Below are 12,640 nucleotides of genomic sequence, written 5' to 3'. Positions count from 1 at the left end.
CCGCTGAGCCTGCGCGTCCGGAGCCTGTGCTCCGCAACGGGAGAGGCCACAACATTGAGAGGCCCGCGTAACGCAAAAAAAAAAAAAGATCAGTGGTTGCCAGGGATTTGGAGGGATTGAATAGATAAAGCACAAGGGATTTTTAGGACAGTGAAACTCTTCTGCATGATACTGTAATAATGGATCAATGACAGTATGCATTTGTCAAAACCCATGGTTCTGTACAACACAAAGAGCGAATCTCAATATAAACCTTGGACTTTAGTTAATAGTAATGTATCAATATTGGATCATCAATTTTAAAAAATTGACCACACTAATGTAAGATGTTAATAAGAGGAGAAAGTGTGGGGAAGGGGGGCTAATATGGAAACTCTCTGTCTTATCTGCTCAATTTTTTCTGTAAAAGTAAAATTGTTCTAAAAAATAAAGTATATTGACTTTTTTTAAAAGTCGGTTCAGAGATTCTACTTTAAATGAATCCAATCTGGCATTTTTCTAAATAAAAATTTTTAAGTTTTCTGCATTTAAGTCTCACTTTTCTGCAAGAATTTTTTTGTTTTTTTGGTTTCATATTTCCTAGGTCATTTTTGTCAGAATTGAGGGTGGGGTAGTGAGAATTTAGACATATGTCCTCAAGCTGCCATCTGTTCTACAAATGGTATCCCATATGTTGTTGACGTGTAGAATTTTCATTGTTGACATTTATGAATTGACTATAATTATACTTTAATTTCCTTCTTGACTCAAGTTAATTATAAGGGTGTTTACATTTCCAAGTGGTATTTTAAAAAAAAGAAGGTACTAATTTCAGCTTTTACTGCTTGTTGTTTTAGATATGTGAATTGTATAAATTCCACTTTTTGGAATCTATTGAGGGTTTTTCTTCTCAGTAGTTTAGTTTATGACTAATTTTTGAAATATTGCCTAGATATTTTACAATAATGTGTATTATTCTTACAGTTTGTTTAATTATTTCTACCTATGTATTATTGTGTTTTTTTCCTCTGTAGAACTTTGAACATCTTAGTTATACATTTGGTGTTATGTTACTTGTTACATTTAGGTTTATTAATATTCTACTGCCATTGTGTCTTGTATCTATTATCACTATAAATAATCCTTTTATTCCATGTAGTGTTAATTGCTTTGAATTTAATTTGTCTAACGGTGGTACTGTAATGAATGCCTTCTTTTAGTTTTCAGTTGCTCAGTATACGTTTGGTCATCACTCTATTTTTTTTTTAACATCTTTATTGAGGTATAATTGCTTTACATTGTTGTGTTAGTTGCTGCTATATAACAAAGTGAATCAGTTATACATATACATATATCCCCATATCCCCTCCCTCTTGCATCTCCCTCCCACCCTGCCTAGATGTTTGAAGGCTCCTGAAGTTAAATACTCTTTTTGCCTGTGTCTCAAAGTAGATCTCTTTTTATTGACTTTGCCTGCTCCTCTGGGCACTCTACTGTGACCTTTCCTCCTGCTTCAGATTCTGAGCTTGTGTGAGCCATCTCACTCAACACAGCCGCGGATGCCGCCATTCTTATGACCGTCTCATCACAACATTCTACCCGATGGGGTTCTGCCCTTGGGAGCTCTCCTTCCCATCCTTCTCTGATGCCATCTCTTCAACTGAGTGTGGCCAGCCTTAACAATTCTGAATTCATGGATCCCACATAAAAATCCCAGTTTTCTCTAAGGAGACAGTCATCTTATTTTTGTTGTAAAATTTGGCCATCATTTATCTCTCTGACCGTTCATCACCTTTTTAGCAAGACCAGAACTTCTTCTTATATCCCTCAGGGGAGCCTTCAATCTCTGATCACTCTTCAGAACACCCTCCCTATGGCACCTTCTACAACACTGATGCTGGGATGCATTTGTGGTAGTGTTACAGAGATAAAAATAATAAGGAACAACGATGTAGTTGATCGTTGTTTGTCTGAGCCAGGGAATGAACAAAAAGATACAAATTCAGACAAAGGTTACTACCAAAGTCATGTTATTTCTATTTCATCTTAGAAGAAATTCAGACACTCACCCTTAGATTTCACTCTTCGAGTTACTTTTCTACCACTCTGAATTTGACCCAAAGATTACAAAGCAGTGATATGGCTAGACTCCTGGTAGAAATGAGGCTCAAAGTTATTTGAAAAATTCCCACCCTGATCATCCTTTCAGGGGTATTTCATTTAATTACCTTTTGACTATGCTCTTCATAGAAGAGAGATTAACTTCTTATATCGCAATTTCCTTCTCTGCAAAGTATGCAAATATCACTAAAGGGCATGGGTAAGCTTAATAAAAGAGAGGGTGGGAAGGAAGAAGAGGGGACCCAAGGGCTGACCCTAGTGAACAGCTCTGCTGCAGAAGTGGATGAGGAAGGGGAGCTCTGAGAGTGTCAGCACAGATGGTGATAAATGATTCAAAACAGCACATGCCTCCCTGAAGCCAGATCCCTTCTATCATCTCTCAACAACTCACATTGATAAAAGGCAAATGAATGTTTGTTTCTAATTATTCTGGAATGTCAATTGTGGCAGAGAAAATTAGTTTAGCTTTAAAAGTCAATTACAAACACATGTACCATGCAAATGTCAAGAGGGGCTGATCCTTGGAGAAATGCAGCGTCTCCGAAAAGCCAAGTGAATGCGTGAACAAGCGAGAGCTGGAAGCACTCTCACTTGTCACAGCCAGCAGTGCAAATCCCAGCACCACGAACAGCAATCTTCCTGACATGGGAGTCAGTCATTCCTGTCCGTACTCCAAACGTCATCCATCCCTTGGTTCAGTGCCAAGGTTTCTAAATAGCACAAAATGCTCTTCTTTCCATGATGTGCATTTCCTCACCTCTGTGAGGCCACTCACCTCTCATTTCTGTCTTCAGGTTGTGCTGCTCTATGCCTCTACCTATGTCCTGGTGTCCCTCAGCATAGACAGGTACCATGCCATCGTCTACCCCATGAAGTTCCTGCAAGGAGGTGAGCTGGCTCAAACAAATACGATCCTTGGGTGAGGGTTTTCACTAATATTAGCCTCTTAGTAATGGTCTTTTCCTCCCCCTTTCTTCTCCTCTTCCACTTCCTCCCCAACTTCATGAGTCTAATTGTCCAAAAAGATGTAGAAAAGAAAGTTTGGGTGCCTGGGAAAATGTTGATGGCTTCTATGGATGGCCAAGAGACACTAGGAAAGGTGCTTTGCTGGGCCTACTTTGTGACCATTTACCTTGACGCTGCCGCTGCCAGGTTTGTTTGTTTTTTTTTTAAGAGCAGTGTCAACACGCATACCTATCCAAACTAATGAACACTCCCACTTCTACTTGCTTACTTTCCAGAAACAAGCACCTTGCTCTCCTTACCCTAAAACCATGGAAATAATTGGAAAGATGTCTTAATTTATAATTATAATAGAAACAAGGAAAACCCTCTTTGATCCAGAGATAGCAAAGAATCCCTGAAAGAAGGAAGCAGATGGGTCAGAGGGAAGGCTGAAACCACACAACCCACAATACACACAGATGATGATGCAGCAATATGGCAGAAGTCTTCCTAAATAGATCGTGTAAATTTCCAGAGCAAGAAAGACTCAAGGAAACTGGCAGGATGATTCCTGGAGTACAATGAGGACATTTAATCACAGCACAACTCCCTTCCCACTGCTCTTCCCCTTTCCAGGCGTGCAGGAGGGATGGAGGTCTCTGCTTCCAAGTAGTGGAGATATTGGATTTGGAGAAACAGAGTGGGGCCCTGGGAAGCAGCTTGGAGGGATGATGGGTACCTAGTCACAGGACTAATTGTCCATTCCTCCGCCCACAGGCAGAGCCCACTTACCTCTTTGACCTCCAAAAGCAAATAAGAAGCCAACATACTACACTTTCCCAAGCACGGTGTGAAAACGGTAAAATGAAGAACCTAATAGGAAATCTTGCCTACAAAAATGAGGTGCAATCAAATATCACAGAAAATGTGACAAAAGCCAAACTGTGGAAAATAGATAATACGTTTAAAATACCATTCTGCAGAATTTACAGCTAAGGAAGCAAAATTAATAGAGCAAGCAGAACTTTAAAATAAGTAGAATTAATGTCATCAGATTAAATACATCAGGCAGTACTGACACAGATACTTTGAATGGCAACTTAATAATATCTAATCAAATATAAAATGTGCAGCCTTTTGACATAGAAATTCGACTTCTTGGTATCTTCTCTGGACAAATACTCATATGTGTGCATGCACACGCATGTGTTGTATGTTGCAGCATGCTTAGAATAGCAGGAATTCAATGCTGACCTTGGTGTCCCTCAATGGAGGAAAGGCTAGCACCCTTTGTAGAAGTTTCAGTAGATTAGGTTCATTGATTGCATACTATGTGCTATTCATGATTCTAAGTTCTTTACATATGTTAAATACTTTAATCCTCACAACAGCTCTGTGATGTCAATTCTATTATTATTTGCATCTTAATCTGGGCAATTACAATTCAAAGAGTTAAAGTAGTTTGCCCAAGGTCACACAGCTAGTAGGTGCAGAGGCAGGATTTGAACCCAGATGGTCTGGGTTCAGTTTAGGTGTCCTTGATTACTGTCTCTCAGTGAGGAGGTGGTAGAGCCATGGAGAATAATGTGCATTGACATGAAAATATCTACATCATATATTGAGTAATAAAAAAAACATACATGCAGTATGCATACTGTATGATAACATTATTGTAAAGAAAAACTCAAAACAATGCTAGATATTGTGTACAGACAGAGAGAGAAGAGTGTGAGAGAATGCAAGAAAAAGTGAGGTCTCAGAATAATAAACAACTGCCTGCAAAAATGTACACCAACTAGTCCTCACGTCTGGGGATGGGAGCTGGACTCTCCATAGAGAACACAGGGACTTACATGCCTTTAGGGAATTTTTATACCAGAAACATATCAGTGTGTTGTGTGCAATTGAAAGTAATTTTAAGATCGAATTTATACCTGTTTCTCAGGCTTTCTGTAGGTGTGAGTGTAGGAAGGTGTGCAATTAGCACCAAGCTTTCCAGACAGTGTCATGCTCTAGCATCTTCTCCGGCAGAGAAGCATTGCAGGGGAGGGCACGAGGGTAAATGGGAGAGACATTTTATGATATATGTATGCAAAAGTGTGATACTCTTACTCAGCCAACCACTTATTTACGTCCTGCAGGCTCTGGGAAGGATTGCATCCGGTGTACAAAAAGACACCCACACCAGGGTATTTCAAGGCGAAAGAAATAGGAGTAAAGTGAACTTAAGTATAAGAAAACATGTGAGGGGTGTCCCAGGACACTTGCTGGAGGTCGAGGCTTTGGGATCCACAGTCAAGAGGGAAACATGGTCAGTTACATGTCTCACCACTGTATTCATTAGATAAAAATTAATCAGCTGTTTAGCTTATGGGAAATATGAGTGGTTCTGGGAGATACTGTGCAATATTATAAATCATGTCCTAAATTACAGGAAAGGCAGGAATGAATATTATCGTGTTCTTTAAAAGATGTAAAGCAATTTACTTCCTCACTATGAAATTAATAGACGCTTCAGTTAGGGCACTTGGAAAATAATCATCTCTAATAGCTTCAGGGAAAGATGCAAGCTTGGAAACAGAAATTAGCCGTTTTCCCTTCCTCTGCCCAATCCCAACTGAAGTCATGGAAGAAGCCTACAAATAGGAAGAGACCTGCAGCTGGGATGGGAGCCAAGGAAAGACACCATCCAAAGACCAGAAACTTCAAGGAATTCCCAGCACACAGGGAGCAGATTAAATATTAACAAGGATGCCAAGCCCCCTAGGAAAGCTGCATGGCCTTGCAGGAAGTTGAAAAGGCCTGCACGGTTATAGGATGTGGTAGTTGGTGGAACAGGGTGTAAGAAGGTCCAGGGAACCCTGGGCTAGAGTCATCTTGCTGCTCCAGCACGTTGAGGGGCAAGGTTGGGGGTTTATGTGACGGAGCTGAGAGAAGGCGGGAGAAAGCGATTCCCCACAGAGCAGCACAGAAAATGGAGCCAGTGGAAGCCAGGAGGAACTCTCCTGTGGCTGAGCAAGCACATGGCAATGGTAACAAAACCAAGGGAAGGAGAGCAGAAATGGGGGGGGGGGCACATTTTCACTGATGTTTTATTGCTTTTTACTAAAGTGGTTATTTCCTTAGCCAGCAACTCCAGAGGAGTTGTCAGTTTTAAAGCTCTTTAGTAAAAGTAACTGTGAGAATAATTAGAAAAACATCAACCCATAATGAAGAGAGATATATAGTGCCAGGTATGAAAATATAATATAAAACTTTGATAATTATAACAATATGATACTAGAACCTATCTAAAGCATATAGAATACCAAATGAGTTAGAAAAGAATGAATTTGCCAGTGTATCGTGTTAGAATAGCTGTCTAGCCATTAAAAAAAAATAGATCACTACATGTTACAGTTAATTACAAAGTAAATTCCAATTGGATTGAAAAAGCAAAAATTTTAAACATAAGAGGGTATGGGTATGGGTAAAACGTTCATCATTTTGGTGAGGAAAATATCTTTCTAGGAAAGAAGTCTTGCAGTTCTTTAGTAGTCAAAAAGATCATTTGTATATATCGTTCATTTACTTGTCGCTTTGCTTCTTAAAAATTTCTCAAAATTTTTTCATGTCCTTTGCCCACATTTTCAATTGGTGTGATCTTATTTCTTTGCCAGAGTTCTTTATAAGAAGGATATTAGCCCTTTGCTTGTCATATATAAATATTTCCTATTTGTCATTTTGTTTTTTTTTTTTTTTTTTTTTGTGGTACGCGGGCCTCTCACTGTTGTGGCCTCTCCTGTTGCGAGCACAGGCTCCGGACGCGCAGGACCAGCGGCCATGGCTTCACGGGCCTAGCCGCTCCGCGGCATGTGGGATATTCCCGGACTGGGGCACAAACCCGTGTCCCCTGCATCGGCAGGCGGACTCTCAACCACTGCGCCACCAGGGAAGCCCTCATTTTGCTTTTTAAGTATGTTTACAATGTTTACTATTTATAAATAATTTAAAATTTTTTATTTAGTAAAAACTATTTTTATTTCCCTTATTGTTTCTGCTAATTGAAGAACTGCAAGATTAAATATTTGGATAGGAAATCTTACCAACAAGATAACTAGAGTAAGAGGAAGAATCCTCAGTGTTGGGCAACTATAAGGAAAAGGACACTTCTGTACACTTCCAGTGGGAGCCATAAATTGTAGACACTTTGGGGGAAACTTAGCTATATTTGCCCCAATCTTCAGTTTCTAAGAGTTCATCCTAAGGAAATAACCAGAGCAGTGCAAAGAGATGCATATGAATTATTTATAATACAAAATAATTGGAAACAATTTAAATACTTAATACTTTGAAAAACTGGAGTTTAGTCTAACCATGGAAAAATTTTATTTTGTCCGTGTTTTTTATTTATTTTATTTTATTTATTTATTTTTTGCGGTACATGGGCCTCTTACCGTTGTGGCCTCTCCCGTTGCAGAGCACAGGCTCTGGACACTCAGACACAGCGGCCATGGCTCACGGGCCCAGCCACTCCGCAGCATGTAGGATCTTCCCGGACCGGGGCACGAACCCGCGCCCGCTGCATCGGCAGGTGGACTCTCAACCACCACGCCACCAGGGAAGCCCATCTACTTATTAATTTTTAAGTTCATTACTACATTGAAGCACTGCTTACCACGTAAGGTGACTGCAGGGGCTTTTTAACTACCTAATTATCACTGACATCAAGGGGCTGAGTTTTCAAACAGGAGCATAAGAGCTCCCACTTCACTGGATCACTGGATCCATGTACGGGGACGACAGAAAGACCTAAAAAGACTGTATTATAATTCCACCCCAAGGTTCCTGCTTGTTCAGTGTGCCAGTAATATCTGTTTTCTAAATCTTTCTAATAACTCTTTTCAGAGTGACAATTCAGCAAGAACAGAAGCCCAGATATTATTCTCCCAAGTATTTGGGATTCAAGATTCTACTAGAGTCGCTAGTTTATTCTAGAATTGTTCTCACTTCTTATAGCTCCTTGACCACACCCTACACACCTCTCTACGATACCACCAGACTCTACATTTCCCTCCCCACCCAGAAACATGCACCTGCTTTCCAATTTGAAAGTTGGAAGGTGGAGGGAGGTCTCCTGTCCCTGGATGAAGAAGGGCTGCCAGGGCCAGTCAGCACAGACAGCACAGCTACAATGGGGATGAAGATGAAGACCTTCAACAACAGCTTAACAGAAAGCATCACATCAAAACAACTCTTTTCAAAAAGCACTCTCATGTATATTAATTGTCTCTCTCTAGCCCCATCATGACTTGATTAGGTGAGCAGAGTGTGTATTTTTTTTTAATCCCACTTTAGAGAAGAACTCAGGCTGAGACTTGAGTGATTTGCCCAAGGTCAAAATATCACATCTGAAAGAGCCCAAATCTAGTGTGTAGGGTCATATCTACCAGACTTCGGGGCTAGGTTTGAATGAACCCTGCTCTCCAGAACCAAGTCCAGTGTTCTTTCTCTGCCTTACAATTCCTCCCTTATTCCTTCAAATAAAAGAAGGCTACTTAACATTTGGCAAACAGCTTTCAAACACTGTCACAGTGCTTCACAGTGCTAGGTACAAGAGAAGGATGACAGACAGACCAAAGTCCCATCCCTGCCTTTGAGGATGGGCAAGGTACAAGAGACAAGCATTCGCACAGCAACCTATCAAATGTATGTGGTACAAACTGAGCTCCACAGTACTTTAGAAATGGGTGCATCAACATCTCAATCAAGCAGGTAAATCGGGGAAGCAAAAGAGGAGAAACTGGGGAACACTGACCTTATACCAGGCAGTGTTCTAGTTTCTGTGTAAGCATACTCTTTTTAATCCCTGCATCAGCCTTAGATGCTGGTCCTATTATCCCCCTTTTATGCATGAGGAAACTGAGGCTCTGAGAGTTCCAGAATCCCTCTTCCACCATGATATTTTTCCACACTAGATGCCAAGTGTGCTCCCAAAGGATGTTTCCAGATGCCCAAGCATCCCTCTCTTTTTTCTGAGTAGAAAAGCAGGCCAAGGTCCTCAGCGTGATTGCCTGGAGCCTCTCTTTCCTGTTCTCCATTCCCACCCTTATCATATTTGGGAAAAGGAAACTCTCCAATGGTGAAGTGCAGTGCTGGGCCCTGTGACCCGACGACTCCTACCAGACCCCATACATAACCATCGTGGCCTTCCTGGTGTACTTCATCCCCCTGACAATCATCAGGTTAAGAGGCCAGCAGGCCAGACCCATACAGGGGCTTTCCCGGTTCACCAACTGCTGCTCTCCTCCCTTACAGGTCACTCATTGCTCCTAGTGTCCTTTGGGGAATGGGCTAGGTGACAAGGTTTTATCTAAAGATGCTATGTACTAAGCTCAACTCCTCCAAAGTGGGACAAAGAGGAGGGAACTAACATTTTCTGAGTATGTGCTGTGGGGCAGGCATTGTACCAGGTGGTTAACATTGATCTCATCAACCACACTACAACTCTGTGAAATAACTATTATCCCCATCTTATAAAAGATAAAACTCGAACTCAGAGAGGTTAAGTAACTTACCCAACGTTACGTAGGATTTAACCCCAGGTTTGTCTGATTCCATATCCTGTTCTTTCTCCTATATCATGCAACCTTTCAAATATAAGACATAGTACCAGTTTCAGAGATCTTATAATCGAAAAGACAGACAAACTTGAAACAAAATTGAGCAAAAAAATGCAATACACACAAAAATATGCTAGACAATGTAGGCGATGAGGTCAAATAATGGCAGGGAACACTTCTTGGAAGCATCCTTTGAAGGAAGGAAGGCTTCAGATAGGAGAAGGGGACGGTGGAGAGAAAGCAGTTTCCCTGGTAACAGGGGGTCAGAGTGCATATGGTGACAGGAAAGGACAGGCAGGCAGTGCCGATGGAAAAGAAGTTGGCAATAAGCTCTTTCTGGATGGGGTGAGACTCAATTGTGAAGGGCCTTAGTAACCAAGCCATAGTATGTTCCCTTTGTCCTGCAGCCAATGGTGGGCCAAAGATGGTCTTTCAACAAAGAAGACCACAACCACCTGGGCAAGGCAGGGTCTCCCTTGGTCACATGGCAGGATCATCTCTGAAAGAGTGGCTCTGCACTGGTGGATGGGATCAGGAATTGCAGGGAGATACCTGGCATGTTGAGTATGTACATGGGTCTTGCTCATCCTGCACCTTCTGAGTGTCCCCAAGCCGGCCATCGAGTGTCACGTAATTCATCCTGGGCAAAGGAAGATCAGCCTTTGGGTTTCAATAGTATAAATAATGCTGTGATAAAAATCTTTGTACTTAAAATTTTCATGAGTCTCTGACTATTTCCTCAGAACTCATTCTAATGGAATTGCCAGATCACAGATGATGCTCATTTTAAGACTTTTGATGCATATGCATAAACCGCCCTATTAAAAAATGTGTATTCCTGCCGACAGCAAACAAGAGCTCTCATTTTTCCTCCCCTGACCCAGAGGAAGGTGGTGTCATTTCTTTATTAAGTCTTTGCTGACCACAGAGGTTTGAAAAAGTATCTCATTGTTTCAATATGCATTTCTTAGATTAATTGATGGCATATTCTTCAAGTGTTTTCTGACATTATAGGAGTCTCTTGTTCTTACTCTTTGTTCATCTTTAGTCCCTTAAGATACTAAAGCTGGAAAAATGTTATCCACCACATAGTCCAGCCCCTAAACTTTTTACGAGTAGACTTAGGGCTAAAAGAAGCAAAATGACTCGCTCTCCATCAGCAGCAGAGGTTGAGCTGGACAGGAGCAGAGTGATTCCCACTGTTAGCCCCTCAGCCGTACTGAGATTGGATATTGTCCAGTCATCTCTGCTGAATCTACAAGTTAACACCTATATTGTATTTCAACTTACTGCTCTCCTCTCCACCAAGCTGAATCTGGGGGGAAGCCTGAAGGGAAGATGAAGGTTATTTAGACAATGAATCAAAGGTAAGTAACAGCCACATTAAAAGAAGCCCATGGAAGAGGAAAGAGGCCAGTTGCAGCGGTAAGAAAGTATTTGGAAAGAAGTGACTCATGACGTCACAGGCAACTGACACATCGATTTCAGTGGCAGCAAATGTCCCAGCTTCTCTCCTGATTAATTTCCCATCAGCTCCTGAAATCAGTCAAAACCCCTGCTCAGCAGGGCGGATGCAGCCGTGAACCACAGGCTCCCAACGTGCTGTCTGGCCAGATCCCTCATGCGGGGCTTTCACTGTCTGAAATTTCCCCCATTAATTCGAGCTGCCTCTTCTTCTCCTCCAATTTGCCTATGGCCCAACTTGTGCATTTTTGTAGTGTCTTTGGAAAATGCAAAGTCTAATTTAATGATTAAAGGGGATGATTTCAAAATCACTCAGCCCTTGTCAGACAAAACAAAGGCCTCAGTAAACCCTGCTCCTTGCTTCCAGCTGGGGTAGAACCATGAAAATTCAGAGTGACCTTGCTCTGTCTGTCCTTGAGCTTCCCTGAAGCATTTCCTACCTACTCAGTCATCATCTTCCCTCTTCCTCTTCCATGGTCAGGCTTCTGCGGGAGAGAAAGCTTCTCTCTGGGGGATGCAGCATAGCAACTCCCCACTTCTTGAACCAAGACCAGGCCCAGATGGAGTTTTGTGAAGAATTTGTTTGCCAGCTAGTTGAGGGATAAGTTGCTATAATTTCACCTCTCTCAGAGCTAAAGCTCAACTCTTTTTTTTTGTTGTTGTTTTTCTTAATCACATTTTGATACCCTGAGCTTGATTCTGTTGCTAGTGACTCTTTCAGATAAGGTTAAATTCTTAATTCCAAGACTGAGTAGACAAAAGAAACAACACAGATAAGGTGTTCATGCTCTTTATTAACCATGCCTCATGCTTTATTGTCCCTCATGCGTGATACATTTATATACAGATATATATATGTATATTCTTACCAAATTGATAGGCAAAAATACATATATACTATTGTTTTAATTCACATTTCGTTCATCACCGATGAGGTTGAACACATTTTATATGTTCGTTATTATTTTTGTTTTTTAAGTAAATTACCTATTCGTATTCTTTTACCCGTTTTTCTCCATTTTATTTTATTTTCTCTATTCTCTGTCTTTAGAGATATTTTTTACATAAAAACTTTTCCTGTTTTTATACGATTAGGATATTTCCCTAGTTTGTCCCTAGTTTGCCTTTTCATTTTGAATGTGATTTTATTTTGCTTTCAGTTAATAAGACTGACATAATTAAGGAGAGAAATCATGAATACCTAAATTAGAAAGTCAAATGACTCGATTTAAAAAAAGAATCATAGGAAAGCACTTTGCAAAACTTTATATAAATGCATGTGAAAATATGAATGAAGTGTATATGGCTTTTCTGTAATATATAAGCATTTTATATTTTAGTGTATTCACATTGACACACAATTTTCTTTACATTTTTTCATTTCTTTTCTTTCTTAGGAAATTGTCCCTTTCACAAACTTATCTATACTTTAACTTTTTAATGATTTATAATTTTAATTATTTGAAAATAATTTCAGTGTTGAGAGCATGTTAAAAATATCACCTTAAAATACTTTTTATTCGATTTTG

The 12,640-nt window shown here is 40.5% G+C and overlaps 1 protein-coding gene across 1 annotated transcript in view; it reads left to right on the top strand.

The window, feature by feature from the left end:
• Positions 1-12,640, top strand: part of NPSR1 (neuropeptide S receptor 1) — a 138,115-nt gene that overhangs the window by 93,272 nt on the left and 32,203 nt on the right. The window contains 2 exon segments of the mRNA XM_032642574.1: positions 2,895-2,988; positions 9,068-9,269. Coding sequence (XP_032498465.1) covers positions 2,895-2,988; positions 9,068-9,269 — 296 coding nt within the window.

The sequence above is a fragment of the Phocoena sinus genome, chromosome 9 (assembly GCF_008692025.1).
Source record: "Phocoena sinus isolate mPhoSin1 chromosome 9, mPhoSin1.pri, whole genome shotgun sequence".
NCBI lineage: Eukaryota > Metazoa > Chordata > Mammalia > Artiodactyla > Phocoenidae > Phocoena > Phocoena sinus.
This window is presented reverse-complemented; position numbering and strand designations above follow the sequence as displayed.